General features: G+C 42.5%; 2 protein-coding genes across 5 annotated transcripts in view; both read right to left on the reverse strand.

Annotated features, from left to right (window-relative positions):
* The window catches only part of BBS4 (Bardet-Biedl syndrome 4), a 29005-nt gene extending 25629 nt beyond the window's left edge, over positions 1 to 3376 (reverse strand). The window contains exons 1-3 of one of the 2 annotated variants that reach the window (XM_084781402.1): positions 2263 to 2309; positions 1976 to 2033; positions 1764 to 1852 (exon numbers count right to left, since the gene is read on the reverse strand). In XM_084781402.1, the coding sequence (XP_084637528.1) occupies positions 1764 to 1844 (81 nt within the window). In that variant the 5' untranslated portion in view covers positions 1845 to 1852; positions 1976 to 2033; positions 2263 to 2309. Of the gene's footprint in view, positions 1 to 1763; positions 1853 to 1975; positions 2034 to 2262; positions 2310 to 3278 lie in introns of those variants that run through there. The other variant, XM_084781401.1, reaches the window with a different exon arrangement.
* A 13247-nt stretch (positions 3377 to 16623) lies between these two features.
* Positions 16624 to 20128, reverse strand: part of ARIH1 (ariadne RBR E3 ubiquitin protein ligase 1) — an 83835-nt gene continuing 80330 nt past the window's right edge. For all 3 annotated transcript variants that reach the window (XM_084781397.1, XM_084781396.1, XM_084781398.1), the window contains one exon: positions 16624 to 19915. In XM_084781397.1, the coding sequence (XP_084637523.1) occupies positions 19831 to 19915 (85 nt within the window). In that variant the 3' untranslated portion in view covers positions 16624 to 19830. The remainder of the gene's footprint in view (positions 19916 to 20128) is intronic.

Raw genomic sequence — 20128 nt, forward strand, 5'->3', positions numbered from 1 at the left:
CCTCCCAAGCTTTAGTCAAACCCCGCTGGTCAGGGCAATATTCTCAATTCATTCAACAAAGGGACAGTCTGAATATGACAACTTGCTCATAGTGTATAGTGCACATTATATGTGCATTTATATTGTACCTGAACTGCAATGTATAACATACACTCATATTAATACACTAAATTGCTAAAGAACTCAAAGTATATTAAATGCTCTACTTCTCAGCAATCAAACCAGAAAATGTTTGATTTTTTCCTTTGCAGTGTTTGTATGTGCGTGTATGCATGTGGCATGTGTATGCATACAGATATGGGTTACAAGGACCTAACTCTTGTCAAGCTTGGTAGCAAGGCCTTTTATCTGCTAGGTCATACACCAGCCATGATCTCTGATAAAATGAAGGTAGACAGCTCAGGCTGAATCCACACTCAGATACATCATAACGAAAAGTACCAAGCCAAACATGGTGATGAGTGCCCAGGAGGCTGAGAAAGATCATCTCCAGTCTGAGGCTAACCAGGGATACCAAGGCAAACCCTGTTTCAAAAAAACAAAACAACAGGAGCTGAAGAGGGCTCAGCTGCTAAGAGGACCTCCTATTCTTATAGAGGACCCAGGTTCAATTCCCAGCACCCATGTGGTGGCTCACAGCAGTCTAGTTTCAGTTCCAGGGAATCCACTGCCCTCTTCTGCCCTCTGTGGGCATTAGGCATGCAAATGGTACACTTACATGTATTAAGATAAAACATCCATACATGTAATCTTTTGTAAAAATAAATAAATAAATAGAAATGAAACAATATCAATAACAAAAGAGTATTGCAAGAGCAGGAAGTAATTCCTCCTGAGATGCAGCTCTAGCAAGGAGATTCTGAAGGGCTGGGGTGACATGCAAGGGTGTAGTACATGCCAACAGCACACATAAGGGCTGGGGTGACATGCAAGGGTGTAGTACATGCCAACAGCACACATAAGGGCTGGGGTGACATGCAAGGCTGTAGTACATGCCAACAGCACACATAAGGATAGTAATAAGAACAACAAAAGGCAAATAGAGAAAACTCAGAAATATAAAAAATAAAAAATAAAGATGACTCAGAATTCAGCTTATAGACTTTCTTTTTCTTTTCTTTTCTTGCCCCACCCCCACCCCCTAGACAGAGTTTCTCTGGCTGTCCTGGAACTTGCTTTGTAGATTAGATTAGCCTTTAACTCGAGAGATCCACCTGCCTCTGCCTTCCAAGTACTGAGACTAAAGGCATGTGACACCACACCTGGCTTAGACTCTTAAAGTTTCTAAAGAAATTACATTAGAAAACAAGAAAGTGCTGGCAGTGGTGGCACATGCCTTTAATCCCAGCGTTTAGGAGGCAGAGACAGGCAGATGTCATGAGTTCAAGGCCAGCCTGTCTACAGAGCAAGTTCCAGGACAGCTAGAGCTGTTACACAGAGAAACTCTGTCTTGAAAAGACGAAGAAAAAAAAAAAAGAAAGAAAGCAATTGGAATGAAGGAGTGAAATGAGCAAACGCATGCAAGCATTCTCAGCATCTTGCAACACGAAGAACAAGTGCAGGGCTGGAGAGATGGCTCAGTGGCTAAAGAGCACTGTCTGCTCTCCCAAAGGACCCAGGTTCAATTCTCAGCACCCACATGGCAGCTCATACCTGTCTGTAACTCCAGTTCCAAAGGACTTGATACCTTCACACTAACGCACATAAAAGTAAATAAACTATTTTTTAAAAAGAAAGAAAAGGCCAGGCGTGGTGGCGCACACCTTTAATCCCAGCACTCGGGAGGCAGAGGCAGCAGGTCTCTGAGTTAGCAGAGTATCTCCTTTCTGTAGTGGCAGTTGCATGAGCTCTCCTATGGGGGGGTACAACATCTGATCATCTCAGACTGACATTTCCTTAGGGAGAAATCCCAGAATGCAGTACAGTACACAGCACAGACAACAGGGTGGCAGGCTTCCTTGATAAAGTTCACTACCACGTGCATACGAAGATGTCTCCAGCTTACTGATGTACCAGCGAATAAATCGCAGTCTCTGAAAGCAGTGTAAACGGGACAAGATCTTAAACAGGCTCCATCAGCTTCCATAGACCTGACTGTGGACCTTAAGACCCGCATCTAAGGCTCAGCTGTCTTCCCCCACAGAACTTGCCCATGTAAGGAAAAGACACAGGGGCTGGAGAGATGATGGCTCAGCAGTTAAAAGCACTGTCCTCCTTGCAATGCACACCGCTCTCCTGGAGTCCGCTTTGAGCCAAGCCTACCTGACACCACGCTTTAGGCAAGGCTGTATTTAAATCCTCCTGTCCAGCCAGCGGCAGACTGTGGCAAGGAAATGTGACTCGGAGAAGCAAATGGACATTTCTTTCACTAGTTTGACCTCACCCAAATGTTTGTCACAAACCAGGAACTCTGGTAACATTTGAGGATAGAAAGATAAAATAATAAAGATCATAGCATTAACAAACATTAAAAAAAAAAAAAAAAGACCTTGGGGAAGAGCTTAAAGGTTCAACCCTCAAAGAATAAATGCTAAGGTGAAATACTAATTGCCCTGGTTTGACCATTATACACAGTACACTTGTACCAAAGTATCACCACACTGTACCTCTTAAACGCACAATTAATATAAGCCAATTAAAAATTTATCTGAGCGTGATGACGCAATTTCTGTAATCCCAACACTTGGAAGATTAAGGCTGGAGGATTGAGGCAAGTCGGAAGTCAGCCTAAACTACATAGCAAATACTGCGTACATACAAGCCAGTCCCAAACAAGCAAGGGCACGAGAGACGTACAGTGACGCAAGAAGTCAAGTACCACCAGGTCGGCCTGAATTCCCGTAGCTTGTTCTGAAGAATTAACTAACGCTGAATTTAAACCAGCTGGATTCTGAAACTGCCCTAATCCAAAAATCTAATCGCAACTGGGGAAACATGGGCGCATTGCAGAGAGAAGAGGGCAGGGCCGCTGAAAGCGTCCAGGCTCCGTCCTATTTCTAATCCATGAGTTATCAAAAACTGACTGGCGAAGGTGCAGTGCCCGCCCTGCCCCCCCTCTCCTCCCCGCCCCCCAAAAATGTCCTACAGAACAGCCAAACAACGCCCTCTTCTGCCCAGGAAGAGAAGCAGTCCCAAAACACACTGAGCACCGCGCAGGTTCGCAGACGCCCAGCCAGGCGGGGAGCGGAACCCAGCCGCGCCGCCGCCTCTCTGGAGAGACCCCCGCCCGGCCCCGCCGCCCTGAGGCGGCCACGACACCTCCGAGAACCCGCGCTTACCATCCTAAGAGGCTCCTCAGCCATCTTGGCTCCTCCCACCGCTGCGCGACCGGAAGCCAACTGTTTCCCGGACGACCACCTGAACCGGAAGTCATGGCCTGGGACCCAACAAGGAGGAACTTCAGCCAGGAAGGAATTAAGTTTCCGAGTGGAAGGCAGCGGCGGTGAAGTCGGAAAGTTCCAGGAGTTTAGGCCACAGATGGCGTGGCTAGGAGGGAATGGGTGAGGGAAGGCTCAGAGGGAAGTTAGGTATCTCTGCACCGGGCTGGGCGACTTCAGAGTGTAGCACGTTAGATAGATTTAGATAACGAAGCCAAGTGTATGAAGAAACAATTCACTCAATAAATACAGGTGGCTCCTAAACATATGAAAATAAAACTGCCAGGAAAAGAAATAATACAAACCAATGTTTTCATGAGATTTGGTCTATCTCTTACATTGACAATCAAATGTTTCACAGACATATTTGTGAGAAAAACATGCCCTTTTGCCAGGCAGGATGGCTTATGCCTTTAATCCCAGCACGTGGAAGAGGCAGAGGCAGGTAAATCTCAGTTAGTTCGAGGCCAGCCTGGTCTACAAAGTGAGTCCAGGACAGCCAAGGCTACACAGAGAAACCCTGTCTCAAAAAAAAAAAAAAGAAGAAGAAGAAAAAGAAGAAACAAACAAAAACCCTTTTCATCACCTGTGGAAACGAATTGGTCAAGCTTTCAATAAGAGCAGCTTAGCAACAACTACAAAAATTTTAAATACACATAACCTTTAACCCAACTGTTTCAATTATAGGAGTTTGTTCTATACATGTAGATATGAGACAGAGCTTTACATACAAAAGTATCCAATGTGTCATTGTTTGCAATAAACCAAAGCCTGAAAAACAACCCAAATATCCAACATTAGTAATCAAATAAATTATAAGAAGTTCATATTAGCCTTTTGCTGCCTGAAGACGCCAAGGTTGCACGCATGAGGCCTGTCTGCTGCTTGCATGCCTTACATCGCCCCGTACCTGCTGGCCACCCTCGGGATCAGCACCTCTCCTAGCGCCAAAGGCATCAAGAAGATACCAGACAGTGTGGGCATCGAGGCGGACGATGACAGGCTATGATTCTAGCACGCGAGAGGCTGCAGACAGGTCGGAAATTCATAAACGACTGTATAACACCGTGAATTCCAGATCAGCTTGCCTTACTACATGAAACCCTGTCTCTAGATAGACAGGAAGACAGACAAACAGAGATACAAGAGGAAGAAATGGAGGCCTAGCATGGTGGCTTGTACCTGCAATCCTAGCACTCAGGAGGCTGACAACAAGACTTCCATGAATGTGAGTCTACCGTGCGCTACATGTGAGTTCCAAGCTAGGCTCAGCGACATGGAGACCTTATCTCCAAAACAAACGGGCTGGTCACAGTGACGCATGCCTGTAATCCCCGCATTCAGGAGGCAGAGGCAGGAGGATGACACAAAATGGGCCAATCTGGTTGATAGAGGCAGGGAGAGAGAAGAAATAGAGGAAGTAGAGTACATCTGTGATCACAGAAGTTGAAATTTCTCAAATGAGGAAAGGGAGACTCAGGTCAAATAAATGCTGCCAGGTTCCTAACTTTAAAAACTGTTGTTTTGGGGCCTGGAGAGGTGACTCAGTGGTTAAGAACACTGTCTGCTCTTCCAAAGGACCTGTGTTCAATTCCCAACACCCACATGGCAGTTCACAACTGTCTATAACTTCAGTTCTTAGGGATCTGACACTCTCACACCAATGCACATAAAATAAAATAGTAAATTAAAACAAAACAAAGAAAAACCTGTTGTTTTGCCTGGCATGGTAGCGCACACCTTTATTCCCCCCACTCAAGAGGCAGAGGCAGGTGGATCTCTGTCAGTTCCAGGCCAGCCTGGTCTACAAAAGGAGTCCAGGACAGCCAAGGCTACACAGAGAAACCCTGTTTCAAAAAAAACCCAAACTATTGCATTTAAATTTTTTATTTACTTATTATGTATACAGTGTTTGTTTTGCCTGCATGTACACATGCAGACCAGAAGATCTCATTATAGATGGTTGTGAGCCACCATGTGGTTGCTGGGAATTGAACTCAGGACCTTTGGAAGAGCAGCCAGTGCTCTTAACCTCTGAGTCATCTCTCCAGCCCAAACTATTGAGTTTTTTTGGTTTTTTTTTTGGTTTTTTTTTTGTTTTGTTTTGTTTTGGTTTTTCGAGACAGGGTTTCTCTGTGTAGCCTTGGCTATCCTGGACTCACTTTGTAGACCAGGCTGACCTCGAACTCACAACAATCCTCCTGCCTCTGCCTCCCAAAAGTGCTAGGATTAAAGGCATATGCCACCACACCCGGCCAAACTATTGTATTTTAAAAGAATAAAAATCCCACTCATTTGCTTTTATCAAAGAGGATAAAATCAAAGAGGACTCAAGCCAGATGCTGGATGAAAACCTGCTAGCTCAGAGAGGCAGAAGAAGTTCCCAGCTCACATCCCAGAGGAAAGGTTCCAAAAGCTCACTAGCACAGCTGACAGCCCAGGAGGAGAAGGCCAAGATACCCAAGGCCAAAGCCTTGCTAATTCAAAGCGCAAAAAGCCTAACAGCCTCCTTCTTCTTGTCCATGTTGTTTTAAATACCATTCAACTCAAAGTCCCTCCTACTCTTTTTTTAACATTAAAATTAATCTCTTTACTGATTTTTTTTTTACATTAAAATTAACCTTCCTACTCTTTAATCACTGTCAGCTGGCTTCTTGCTCCGTCTCTTGACCTAGGGTTAACTTTATTAAATCTGGTGTAGGAAAAGGTCTTGGATTAAAGGTGTGTATTAGGACTCAAGAAACAGGTTTTTACAGTTCACAATCTCTGGGTTCACAATGGGATCACATATCCTGCAACCAAAAAATGAATTTGGTGAACTGTTCAGCCAGTAACTAAGATGGAGAGCTTTAAGGATGATGCTAGAAAGTTCATGATCCTGTTTTCCGGTATATAAAACCTCCTCGAAGCAGGACAAGGTGGTGCACCCCTGTGACCCCAGCTCGGGAAGAGGGAGGCAGAGGCCAGCCAGGTCTACAAATCAAGTCTAGTAAGCCAAGGCTACACAGAGAAACCCTGTCTAAAAAACAAACAAACAAAAACCAAAAGAAACAAAAATAAACAAATAAACAGCCCCCAAACAAACAAACAAACTCTCCAAAAGGGGCCATGGGAGGACGAATAATATTTTTGATATATAGAAGCCTTTATTATATGGTTAAATTTACATTTATTATGAGGGTTGCTTGTACCATGGCACACAAGTAGAGCTCAGAGGACATTTTTCCATTTTTAGTATTTTAATTTCTGGACTTTGTTAAGGTCCTCAGCCAGCTATGTTCTGATGCCACCTGCTGGGCAACTCTGGCACCTTAGGCCTCTTTAGAAATATCCTGCCAAGCTGGGAGGTAATGGCTCACACCTTTAATGCCAGCACTCCTCAGACAGAGGCAGGTGAATTTCTGAGAGTTCAGGGCCAGCCTGGTCTACAGAGTAAATTGGAGGACAGCTAGGACTACATGAGAAACCCTGCCTCAAAAAACAAACAAGCAAACAAACAAAAAAGATCCATCTCTCCCAGGACCATTAACTCCAAAACTGCAATCAGCAGTACAGGAAATGCCCACTTTAAAAGAACACGAAACATTCATATTTTTCTAAATTCAGCATGGAATATTTCCTATTCTTTATTTTTTTTTTCCGAGACAGGGTTTCTCTGTGTAGCCCTGGCTGTTCTGGACTTGCCTTGTAGACCAGGCTGGCCTCAAACTCACAGCGATCCACCTGCCTCTGCCTCCCGAGTGCTGGGATTAAAGGTGTGCGCCACCACGCCCGGCTATATTTCCTATTCTTGATAGTACAAATAGGAGTGATCAAGTAATCAGTAGGGAATATAGGCAAAGCATAGATAAATCACTTATGAGCAACACAACCAAATATCCATCACCCAAACACTTTAAACAAATCAAGGTAAGATGCTACTAGTGTAAGATATAAAAATTTCTTGTAAAATTCAGCTTGTAAAAATATCCTTAAGACTGAAAAAAAAGGGGGGGGGGGGAAACAGGAGGAGGGTTCTTGGGGGAAAATGGAGAAAGTATGGTATGCTTAATTGCTGTACCTGGAGAGGTGGTTCTCCAGTTTAAGAGAACTTGTGGCTCTTGCAGAGGACTGGAGATTGGTTGCCAGCACCCACATCAGGCAGCTCTCTGCTGCTGTAACTGCAGTTACATGGTATTCTTTCTGGCTTCTGTGGTGCACATGTAAACAGTCCTTGATATACAAACACATGAAATTGAAACAGCAAATCCTTTAATAACAAAAAGAACTAGAGATATGGCTTGTTGTTTGAGAGCACTGTTGCTGCAGAGGACGGACCTAGGGTGGGTTCCCAGAACCACATGGTGGATCACACTGTTCCAAACTCCAGTTCCAAGGGACCCTCTCTGACCACCACAAGCACTGGGCACATGAAGGCAAGCAAGATACTCAGATCAAGAAATATATAAACCTATGCCGGGTGGTGATGGCACACGCCTTTAATCCCAGCACTCAGGAGGCAGAGGCAGGCGGATCGTTGTGAGTTTGAGGCCAGCCTGGACTACAAAGTGAGTCTAGGACAGCCAAGGCTACACAGAGAAACCCTGTCTTGAAAAACCAAAAAAGAAAAAAAGAAAAGAAAGAAATATATAAACCTAAAATAAGTTTCAAAAGAAGTGGGACGCAGCACAAGCATAATGGAAGGCTAAACTCAAAATAAACTATGAGAAATGAAACGCTCATCAGATAATTTTAATAAATTAGCCAAGAGGGCACTGAAAAGATGGCCCAGCGATTAAGAGCGCTGACTGCTCTTCCTAGAGAACCTGGGTTCAATTCCCAGCACCCACATGGCAGCTCAGAACTGTCCGGACCTCCTGTTCCAGGGGATCTGACACCCTCACACAAATATACATGCAGGCAAAACACCAACGTACATAAAATAAAAATAAATTTTTAAAAAGTTTACAAAAAATTAGCCAAGAGAGAACTTAAAAACCAGTTAAATAAAAACAAGAAGCAGGCAGGCATGGTAGTGCACAACTTTAATCCCCAGCATTCTGGAGGCAGAGGCAGGAGGATCTCTGTGTTTGAGGCCAGCCTGGGCCTGGTCTACAGAGAGAGTTCCAGGACAGCCAAGGGTACACAGAGCAACCCTGATGAAAAAAAAAAAAAAAAAAAAAAACAATAAAAACAAAAACAAAAAAAGAGGTAGGAGAAGGGAGTCATCTGAATCCAGAAGAGAACAGCAGAGCCTTCTACATAGTGCAATCCCAGGAGACAGACTGTGAACATAAGAAATACATGAGTTAGCCAAGCTTAATGAAACCCGTCAACACTGATCTGAAAAGTTCAGTAATCTCCATACAAACAAAACATGGGCTAGAGAGATGGCTCAGGAGTTAGCAGTTTCTACTCTTGCAGAGGACCCCAGTTCAGCGTGCAGCACCCATGTCAGGCAGTTTACAACCACCTGTAACTACAGCTCTACGAAGCTGATGCCTCAGGCAGCTTCTAGCACCTGCACTCATGTGCACATTCCCACATGCAAGCACACACAAATACACATAATTTTAAAGCAAAAAAAAAAATTTTTTTTAAAGTAAACTTACCAGGCCGGACACATCACAGGCAACTTCCTAAAAAACCTAAACCAACAATGTAGCCATGGGAAGAGGGGCATTACAGGCAATAAAACTTTAAATGAAACCATTGAGATGTAACAAGAATTAAAAAAAAACAACAAAAAAAAATTTTAGATGAGCCTGCTGGTGGTAGTGGCACATACCTTTAATTCCAGCACTAGGGAGAGAGAGGCGGGTGGATGGATCTCTTGAGGCCAAGGTCAGTCTGAGGACAGCCAGGGCTACACAGAGAAATCTTATCTCAAACACACACATACACACACACACAGAACCAAGCCAAAACAAACCTTGAAATCAGAACACCCAAGAGCAGAGTATAATTAAATAACTTCTTAAAGTCCTGAAAGAATCTGGGCAGCGGTGGTGCACGTCTCCAATCCCAGCACTCAGGAGGCAGAGGCAGGAGGATCTCTATGCCATGGAGGCCAGCCTTGTCTACAAAGCAAGTTCCAGGACAGTTACACAGGTAAGCCTTATCTCAAAAAACCAAATAATAAAGTCCTGAAAGAATAAGGGCTGGAGAGATGGCTCAGAGGTGAAGAACACTGGCTGTTCTTCCAGAGGTCCTGAGTTCAATTCCCAGCAACCACATGGTGGCTCACAACCATCTATAACGTGATCTGGTGCCCTCTTCTGGCCTGCTGAGAATACTGTGTAAATAATAAATAAATCTTTAAAAAAAAATAAAAGGTCAACATGGAATTAGAATTCTGTGCCCATGCCTTAATAATTTGGGAGGTGGGGCAGGAGGACCAGAAGGGCAAGGTCTTCCTCAGCTACACAGCAAGTCCGAGGCCAACCAGGGCTACCTGAGACTCGTTCCAAATAGAATTTAACAAGTATATACAAAGATATCACAAACAAAAAGCATTCTTCAACCAATGAAAAGTCAGAGAATCGGCCGGGCGGTGGTGGCCCATGCCTTTAACCCCAGCACTTGGGAGGCACAAGCAGGCCCATCTCTGTGAGTTCGAGGCCAGCCTGGTCTACAAAGTGAGTCCAGGACAGCCAGGGCTACACAGAGAAACCCTGTCTGGAAAAAACAACAAAACAAAACAAAACAAAAAGTCAGAGAATCGTTTATAGAGAACTGACAGTGGAGAGCGGGACATATAACTTAGTGGTAGAGCACTTGCCTATTGTGGTTCAATCCCTGCCATTCAGACTTGAGGAATTATATCACATGAAACCTTAGATTTATGGGAAAATACAAATAGTATGTATGTACTCTCAAGTTTGTAAGTATATAAAAAGCAAAGCATAAAATTATAAAAGGACAAAATATGGCTCATATATATGTGGTTTCTAGTTCTATACAGTTCCATGTAGAACATATTGGGTTATTTAAATTTAAATCCATTTAAAGTAAAAATTCAGGGCTGGAGAGATGACTCATGCTTAAGAGCACTGGCTGTTCTTCCAGAGGCCCTGAGTTCAATTCCCAGCAACCACATGGTAGATCATAACCATCTATAATGCGATCTGGTGCCCTCTTCTGGACTGCACGTGTACATGTAGGCAGAACACTGTATACTTAATACATCTTAAAAAAAAATAAAAAACTTAGAAAATAAGTTTACACTAGTCACACCTAAGTGTCCAATAACCATCACTAACTACATTATGTTCCATATCCGTGCCTATCATCAAAGACAGTTCAATTTTACAGCATCACTGTAGAAGGAGGAAACGAGCACTTTAAGCTTTACAACACACATCTCTTTCTCTCCCTCCTCTCCCCTTCCTAAACCTCTCTTTTCCTCTTTTAAAAACAACATTTAAATTATTAGAAGCATGTACCACGGTGCGCGTGTGTAGAGAGAGCAACTTGCAGACGTTGGTTCTTTCTTACCATGTAGGCCCTGAGGATGGAACCCAGGCCATCAGCGTCAACAGCCAGCACTCTGACCTGCTGAGCCATCTTGCCCCTCCTCTTTCAACAGGATAGTTTATACTTGCCCACAAATAGGCAGGCAGCGGGCTGGACAGTAACTAGAGTATAGCCTGCAGCCTAACCTTTTAAAAATAGGCCAAGGGTTTGATGTACAAAAGTCTGTGATCCTAATTTAGCTTATGATATACAGTCTGTTAATCCTTCACATGGAGAGACTCTATGATACTTCTAATAGAACCAGAAAAGGCGCCTGATAAAATTTAATAATGCTTCAACAAAAAAAAATTGTTTTTGTTTTTGTGTTTTTCAAGACAGGGTTTCTCTGTGTAGACTTGACTGTCCTGGATTCAATTTGTAGGCCAGGCTGGCCTCGAACTCAGAAATCTGCTTGCCTCTGCCTCCCGAGTGCTGGGATTAAAGGCAAGCACCACCACACGTGGTTTTGCTTAAACAAATTTTAAGAAAGAAATAGAAAGCCTGGCATGGTGGCGCACGCCTTTAATCCCAGCACTCAGGAGGCAGAGACAGGTGGATCTCTGTGAGTTCGAGGCCAGCCTGGTATACACGAAGGGAGTCCAAGACAGCCAGGGATATAAAGAGAAACCCTGTCTCAAAAAAACAAAACAAACCAAAAAAGATTCTCCACATTATGTGTTAGATTTTTGTTTTTTTGTGTTTTGTTTTTGGCTGTCCTGGAACTCACTCTGTAGACCAGGTTGGCCTCGAACTCACTTTGGACGGCCTACTTCTTCCTCTGAAGTGCTGGGATTAAATGTGTGCGCCACCACCGCCCAGCTGTTTATTTATTTTTGTTTGTTTTTTGAGACCGAGTTTCTCTGCGTAGCCTTGGTTGTCCTGGACTCCTTTTGTAGACCAGTCTGGTCTTGAACTCAGAGATCTCACTTGCCTCTGCCTCCTCAGTGCTGGGATTACAGGTATGACCTCACTGTGTGAGATCACTCTGTATTGCTGAATAATGCATCTTGTACATAATTTATTCAGTTTTTTAAAAATAAATGTTTGTACAGTGTTCTGCCCGCATGTGTAGCTGCCCACCAGAGGAAGACACCAGATCTCATTAGAGATGGCTGCAAGCCACCATGTGGATGCTGGGAATTGAACTCAGGACCTCTGGAAGAGCAGCCAGCGCTTTTAACCTCTGAGCCATCATCTCTCCAGCCCTGCTTATTCAGTTTCTTACCAATAACATGTTTCCCATTTAAGACAATATGTGTTTAAACATTTTTTTCTTATTATCATTTGATGTGTCTTTTGCCTGAGTCCCCTAGAATTGGAGTTATAGGCAGATGTGAGCTGCCATGGGAATTCTGGGAATTGAACCTAGGTCCTCTGCAATGAACTCTTCAGCCGGTACTGTTCTGAATACATGATTTTGTTTTGTTTTGTTTTTTGTTCTTGTTTTGTATTGTTTTTCTGGTTAAATACCTAATAGTAAAAAAATTGCTGGGTCAGTTGGTTACCTTATGCTCTAGGTCAAAAACTGCCCTATACAAAGGATGTATTGCTTGTTGTCAGTGGTTAGATCTTTTCATTTTTTCTTTTTTTGGGTTTTCAAGACAGAGTTTCTTTGTGTAACAGCCTTGGCTTGTCCTTGAACTCACTCTGTAGACCAGGCTGGCCTCAAACTCACATCAACCCCGCCTACCTCTGCCTCCCAAGTGCTGGGATTAAAGGCTCGCGGCCACCACATCCAGATATCTTTGATTTTTACAAGGTACTATAGGGTTCTTTTAAGCTACAATACTTTGTTGACTTTCTTGCAAGCTAGTCCAAATAATAAAAACAAACTCTAGGAGGGAGTAAGGCACACAGATCATTCCCTAGATAGGGCAAGTGGCACCCAACTATAACCCCAGCACCAAGAGGGTTGCAACTTGGAGTACAGCCCGGATCTATATATAATTATAGCACAATAATTAAAAAATTACAAGCACATCTTTTCCAAATCAGGTGAGTACTTAGGTCACACTTTTATATTAGAAAATTCTAGTATTTGTTTTGTACAGGCAGAAATGAACCATGAGCCAGGATATGTGATGTAAATTTATTAATGAGCAAACATTTTCATTCATACCAGCGATTAAGTTATGACTGGAGAGTGGATGTATGTAACAACTTTAGAGCCTCCCATTAGAATGTCTACTGCCCCAGTGAGCCCACAAAAGGTGCAGATCATTTTTTTTTCCGATCTTATACTATACTCCAAGGAAATGATACTAACAGAATGAGTAGCAGAGTTCCCCCTGCAAGAGCAAGCTAAGACATTCATTCTTTTTTTTTTTTTCTTTGATAGGATCCATACAAGATTTTAGGATATAAATTTCTGGATCCCTGTCTGAAACAACTGTTCCACAGAGCTAGTGAGTTCCCCACGGCCTGACTCAAATAGCTACTCATGTAAAGTGCTTATATATGGCACCGTTTTGTTTTTCATACAGAAATTGTAGCCACTTGAAGTCTTTGGCAGATCACAGGTAGCTTGCAAAATTAATGACCCAATTTTCACACAGGTGTAGTCACTGAAGAGGGCTTTACAGGTGCGTGTTAAGGCACAAAGTAATCCTCAGGAAATGTTACTTCACTTAACTCTAAATTTGGGTGGCTCCCAAACATGAAGGGTTGATCTTAGATTTTTCAACAAAAGCAACCTGTTTTGAATAGAAGAGTCAAAAATATTAGCTACAGGTGGTGGTGGTAGAGCCTTTTCCCCAGCAGCAGAGTCAGCCAGAATGGTCTACAGAGCTCCAAGGATAGCCAGAGCTGTAATATAGAGAAACCTTGTCTCCAAAAACCAATAGATGGATGGATGGATGGGTTGTAATAGATGACAGATGGAAAAGAACAATGAATGGGACAAAAAAAAAAAAGGTCTTTAAATCCTAGTGGGTACTTTGGTAAGGCTGTTTGAATAGTGCCAGGTGGTCAAATATGGCTCCGCTTAGGAATTGGCTGGGTAACGGACCACTCATCTGCATGGATAGCCTTGGCTAAGAGCTTCACACAAATGGACCCTCCAGTGTCCAGCGCTGTATTGAAGCAACGTAATTGTACCCCTGCTGACAGAACAAGAGTGGGGGTGGGGTGGGTTGTAGTGATTTAAGTGAAAACTGTCCGAGATCTTACTTCATTCAAGCCAGGCATGGTGAGGCACACCTTTAATCCCAGCACTCAGGAGGCAGAGGCAGGTGCATCACTTGAGTCCAGGGCAGCCAAGGCTAACACAGAGACCCTGTCTCTAAAACAAACAAACAAACAAACAAACAAAAACTTTATTTCAATACTTGGTCCCCAGTTGGTGGAACTATTTGGGAAGGATTAGGAGGTGTGTCACTGGGGGTGGGGGGACAGGCTTTATGGTTTAAAAAAAAAATCTCATGGTATTATTCTCAGTATGCTCTGCCTCCTAGTTGAGATCAAGATGCTGACATTCAGCCATTGACTCTGTAAGCCTCATCACTTTTGTTACCTTAGCCATTTTGTCACAAAGTAACTAATCAACAAACAAAAGCCCTAAGTTAAATATGATTGTAATTTAGCTTTATTTTAACCCACTTTCTTTAATCCTCACCATATTCCTTTTTTTGTTTGGTTTGTTTTTTTAGAGACAGGGTCTCTCTGTGTAGCCTTGGCTGTCCTGGACTCACTTTGTAGATCAGGCTGTGATCAGCCTGCCTCTGCTGGGATTAAAGGCACCCCAGCTTTTTTTTTTTTTTTAAATGTAGCACACGGCTGGAGAGATGGCTCAGTGGTTCATTTCACAGCAACCACATGGTGGCTCACAACCCTCTATGAGATCTGGTGCTCTCTTCTGGTGTGCAGGCAAATTACTGTATGTAATATATACATAAACCTTAAAAAAAATTTGAATCCAAGTTTAACATTCTAGGGATCTGACAGTATTTTCTTAGAATCCAGCAAATGGGAGCAATCGATCCTTATTTACCTGAATTAATTATGTATTTGAAATTGAGAGGTTCCCTGGATTCCCCATGGGTTCACTTTTAGAGATGCAAAGTGATTGGTTGGTAATTTGTCAACTACAGAGAAAACCACCCTAATGGCCCCAATCTGCATCAGTTGAAGTTTTTCTGAAGAAAGCACTCACTTTAGTAGCAGCAGCTGAAAAAACAAACAAACCTGACACACATACACCAAGAAAATCCTAAAGTTGCCTTTATTCTTAGTCACATTGACTTCCAATTAAGAGCTTCTAGGTTGGCTAATTCAATTTGAAAACTTAACAGACACACATGCTTTAAAATATATACGAACTTCCCCCAAAATATACCGAAAAGGAAATCTTATTTTCATTTCTGAAAAAGCCGAGATTTTTCTCATTATGCTGTTTACCTTAAAAAAAAAAAAAAAAAAAAAAACCAAACAAAAAACACCTTTCCAAGTGATAGGTGTAATAGTGCACACTGTAATCCCAGCACCCAGGAGGCAGGCAGGAAGCTCTAAAATGGAGGTCAGCCTGGGCTACAGTGCTGAAGACTGTTGTTAAAAAACAAAAACACCCACCACACCCTCCAGTTGCAGGGATAAATGCTAAGACCAAATGGTTACCTGCTAAACTAGGCTTAGTGGCACATGCCTGTTATCCTAGCACCTAAGAGGTAGAGGCAGGAAGATCAGCAGTTCAAGGCCATCCTTGACTATATAAATTCTAGAGCCACCTTAGCTGCTGCTCTGTGCATCTTCAGCTATCATTTACAGAAGAGATCCTGTAACAAATCCCAGCAGGCTGTCCAAACTCTACACTGAGATGGACATGGTCAACAACTGCAAATACCCTATTGAATTACAATAAGTTATTTATTTTCGACTGTCACTTGTGGTCTGGCTGTCTTTGGGGACTGTGACTTCAAATGTGACTCATGGGGACTGGCTGTCCAATCTGCAAGGAAGGGTTCTTGCCTATTCAAGGCTGGTTTCTAGGAGAATCAGGACAATGGTGGGTGACGCAGTAATCCTCTCTCAAGGGCACTGCCAGGCATTACTGTTAGCAAAGTATGGTTTAGACGCACAGCATTAAAAAGCCACGTCTTCTGGTCCTGGATGCTACATCATTCGGAGACAAGAATAAGAAAACTGTACAGAGGTAGTTGGATGTCACTCTGGTCCCAGATAGAAGAAATTGTGAAACTTTAGGCAAGTTATTTAATCTTACTGAGTCTTATTTCCTCCTTTGTGAAATGGCAATCTTCATTTGTTTTAGAGTGCTTTGAAAATGAAACTGACAAGCTATGACACTATAGAAGACTCAACTGTCCTGAAGTCTGGACTTGATTCTATCATGGACAATATCCACAAGTGCCTTCAGGATTGAGACTACTTTATAGTACACATCAGCACCCGAATGAAAGGGGAACTACTTTTGAGGCTGACAAGGTTTTAATTATCTTTTTAAAAGCGACACTCTAAGACCTAGCATCTACATGTGTGTCGCTGTTACAACACAAGCAACAATCTAAAGTCAATGTTCAAGACCCACAAACTAGAACGCGTTCAGAAACTCTCCTCCAGGTCTCACTAACCACGTGAAACGTCGAGGACGGTCTCATTCACAGCTCCCTACACAGAGCCTGAACCAATTCTTGACAGCTGATGTTATAAGCAGGAACAGCAAATAAGGCACATTACACAGGTGGCTGTTATTCACCTAAGTCATCTGTTTTCAACTATAAAAATGAACATAAGTAACTAATGAAATAACAAAATAAAAGTTTATTTTATTAGAATTAGGAATGTTCTTTCCCTCTGGGCAACCTGAACAGTCCAGTTACAATGAAAATCTAAGAACAGTTATTTCCACAGCACAAGGTGCTCTATGCACAAAATTACAGGGTTAGGAGCATTTAATCAATTTATCGATCTGATTGTCTCACCAACCCACCCCATCCATCCCCCAAGTGCTCTATACCGGGATCTGTAGCTAAAAGAATTTGTTACATTAAGTCCTTTTACTTTCTTATTCTAAGTTTCAACTCCTAATGACAGGTGAACCACACATTACACTGCAGATTCAACCATTTCAAATCAAGTCAGTCAGTCTTGGATCTATGTGTGTATGTATACACGTGTGTCTTTAATATATTTATTTAAACACACATAAAACATATACAATCAGGGTTGCAGCAAATTACAAGGAATTTAGAGTCTGGTGATGTTATATGCTACTCCATTCACCACTATAGTGTGTCTCCTGAGCTTTGGATCAGAGTTCTATTGTAAATCATTGAAAGTTCACCCTGCTGCTCAATGAGCTGCTCAAATGAAGCATGCACTGACAACGTAACTGATCACAGCCACACAGGGAGACCCTGGTGCTCATGGTAAGTAGAGCCCTCTGAGAGACGTAGGTCAAATAGAGAAGCTGTTAACAATATGGCTTGCCTATCCCAGCCGGGGGCACTGAAGCTAGCTACTAACAAAAGCAGTTAAATTCTGTCAGATATGGAGACGGTTGTTAAAAGCTTGGATGTAGCAGGAAGGCCAATTCACCTTGTTTCACACGAATTGTGACTGTGATACTCTCAGGTCCCATGTAAGCACTGGGCCTAGAGAGTGTCACCAACTGCACTACCCCTCCACGGGCAGGGAACCGACACTATGAGGTGCACACACTCTTTCAGATGCTTTTTGCAAGGGCAGGGTGTGAAAAGAACTTATAACACTCAGACCTAGATACTGCAAAGTTAATTATTTTTAAACACCACACACACAAAGCATTTTAGGAACCATATATATCTATGTGACAATTCTGGTTGCTTTTCTAAGTCACCAAGAAAAGAACTTACTTTGAGCTTTCTTTGAAATCTCCTTAGTTTTGATAAATGTATTTTTAAGTTTGATACAATTATTTGAAATAAAGTCAAATGGATAATGGGAGAGCAATAGGTAAAAGAGAAAATGGAAAAGCAGACAACTGAGTTCAGATTTGCCACCTGAGGTGACAAGGGAAGTAAAAAAAAAAAAAAGTTGATCCTCAAGCGACAAGTGGTTTAAAGAAGCAGCATAACACAGTCAGCAAACACTCACTGATTTCTGATGGGAAAAGAACAGTTGCAAGTACATCTCATGTAACAACCTTTCTAAAAGGAAAAGTAGGGTGATTCAGCAAAGCCTAACTTAGGCAAAAAGCCAGAGGAAAGCGAACCGACTTCCCAATGGAGCAGTAAGATGTACAATGCAAGGACAGACACAGCTGCCTCACAAATGGTAAACACTCCCTAGGACAAGACAGTAAAAGGAAGACGAAGAGGTCCTCAGCCAGAGCTGGCATTTAATAGTTTTACCTCTTGATCTAGTTGCCTAGCTCACTCTGCACTCTTATATAAAACTGACAGACATAGGGATGCTGACCTGTTGAAAAATACCACAGGCAGAATGGCCTAAACAGGTATATAGTTAATAAAACCACCACCACCCTTTACTTTTAACATAGCTTTTAGTATAAATTTCATAAAAATGGACATCACAGCTAAAATGCATTATTAATTCTCCTATATGCTGACAATAGAAAAGAAGCAAACTCAGTGATTCCTACTCAGATGCACTGGGTGGGAGTATCATGTTCTAGTGGTGTTTGCCTTCAAAATGAACCCACTGAAGCACACACGCAATTTCAGTATCCACCATTTTAAATTCACAATCTCAGACTAAGTGAATTGCTATTTATTTATACTTAAAGTGAAAACATTGTATTCAACACCCTAACACAAAGAAGGGATGAGAGAAGAGCCGTAACTAAAAATTTAAAAGGCTCAAAGCAGCAATTCAGGAAAAATAAAACAGAAAAATAAAATCTGAAATGCTTCCTCCAGAGTGATGGGGAACCTAGGAAGCCTACAGCTGTGTGCATGACATGGGCACATGGGCTGGGATAGGGGCGTCGAAGGCCACAGACGAGCGGGTTGGGACAGCATCATTCATGAAGAAGCAACTGAACCCCTTGTCGTCTTCAGCAGATCGAGGCATTTGCTCAGAATTTGACTTCCTGGTTCTAGAGCCAGAAGCTGGAAATCCAAGGCATGAGGCCCATGGCCAGCAAAAGACACAAGACCAGAAAGGGCAAAATGACCCCAGGAAAGGGAAAACACTCTAGTTAGGTCTTGCAGAGGGGCTTAAAAACACACCTTTATCCCAACCCCAACCCTAAAGATAAGCCAACTGAAAGAAAATGCACAGCAAATAGACATAATCTTGAAGCTTTTTAAAGAATAAATATTTTTGTAATTAAACATTATGCAAACACGTGCCACGCTTGCTTTATCCATGCATATGCGCTATATACAAGTTTGAAAAATACTGTGTTGTCCTCTTGTTTTAAAAGTCATATACAAAGTTTTTGTTGGTTTTTTTTTTTGTTGTTTACTTCTCTTGCTGCCTACCCCCTTCCCCCTCCCAAGAATTTCCTTTACAAGTAGCTAATAATCATTATTCACTCATGACCTTAGGGTATGAGAGAAAGTGAGTGCAACTGTGTGTGGGTATGTATGAGCAGGGGAGGGAGGGGAAGAAGTCCTTTACCAAAGTACAACAAAATGGCTGGTTTGGACATGAAAAGCAGTGTCAAAGAGCTTTTTGAAACTGTAACTGTACTACACTCAGGAAAAAGAAAAAGGAAGTCAGCTTTGAGAATGAAGCTACGTTACAAGTTAACGTTGGAGGGCTTTTTGTGTGTCTGTCACGCTTTGTTGGCGGCCTAGAATACTGTTGTACAATGGTTTATCTACCTTTTTTATTACAATATAATTTACTTAAACTTTCCGTTAACAAAACAGAATTCTGGTACTACAGACCAGTGGTGTCAGAACAGGCTTAGTGCCTCCTTGTTTGTGTGTGTTTTGTTTTAATTGCATGAGCACTCTAGATGGTAAAGTTTTCAGAGTTCACTTTATGCAGGGCATTCTCAGTCCTCAATGTACTCCCACAGGTCTTTTTCATAGCCTTCATGCACATGCTGTAACAAAACCCTTCGTCGGCTCTCACAGTATCTGTAATTGAAGAGAAAAAAACTTGTTGTCAGCCTCTGGTAATGAAAGGGCCATCTATTTATAAAAAGCATCATTCCTGCCCAGACTTTAGCAAAGCACCCGCTATTACTGTGAGCATCTTCAGACTCAGATGTGCAGGCACATCAAACTGCTTCTGACTGTCCTAGGACCCCATTTTGGCACTCTTTCACTGCTGGAAACCAAAGCCAGGAC

The sequence above is a fragment of the Acomys minous genome (genome assembly GCF_964271855.1).
Source record: "Acomys minous genome assembly, chromosome: 5".
Taxonomy (NCBI): domain Eukaryota; kingdom Metazoa; phylum Chordata; class Mammalia; order Rodentia; family Muridae; genus Acomys; species Acomys minous.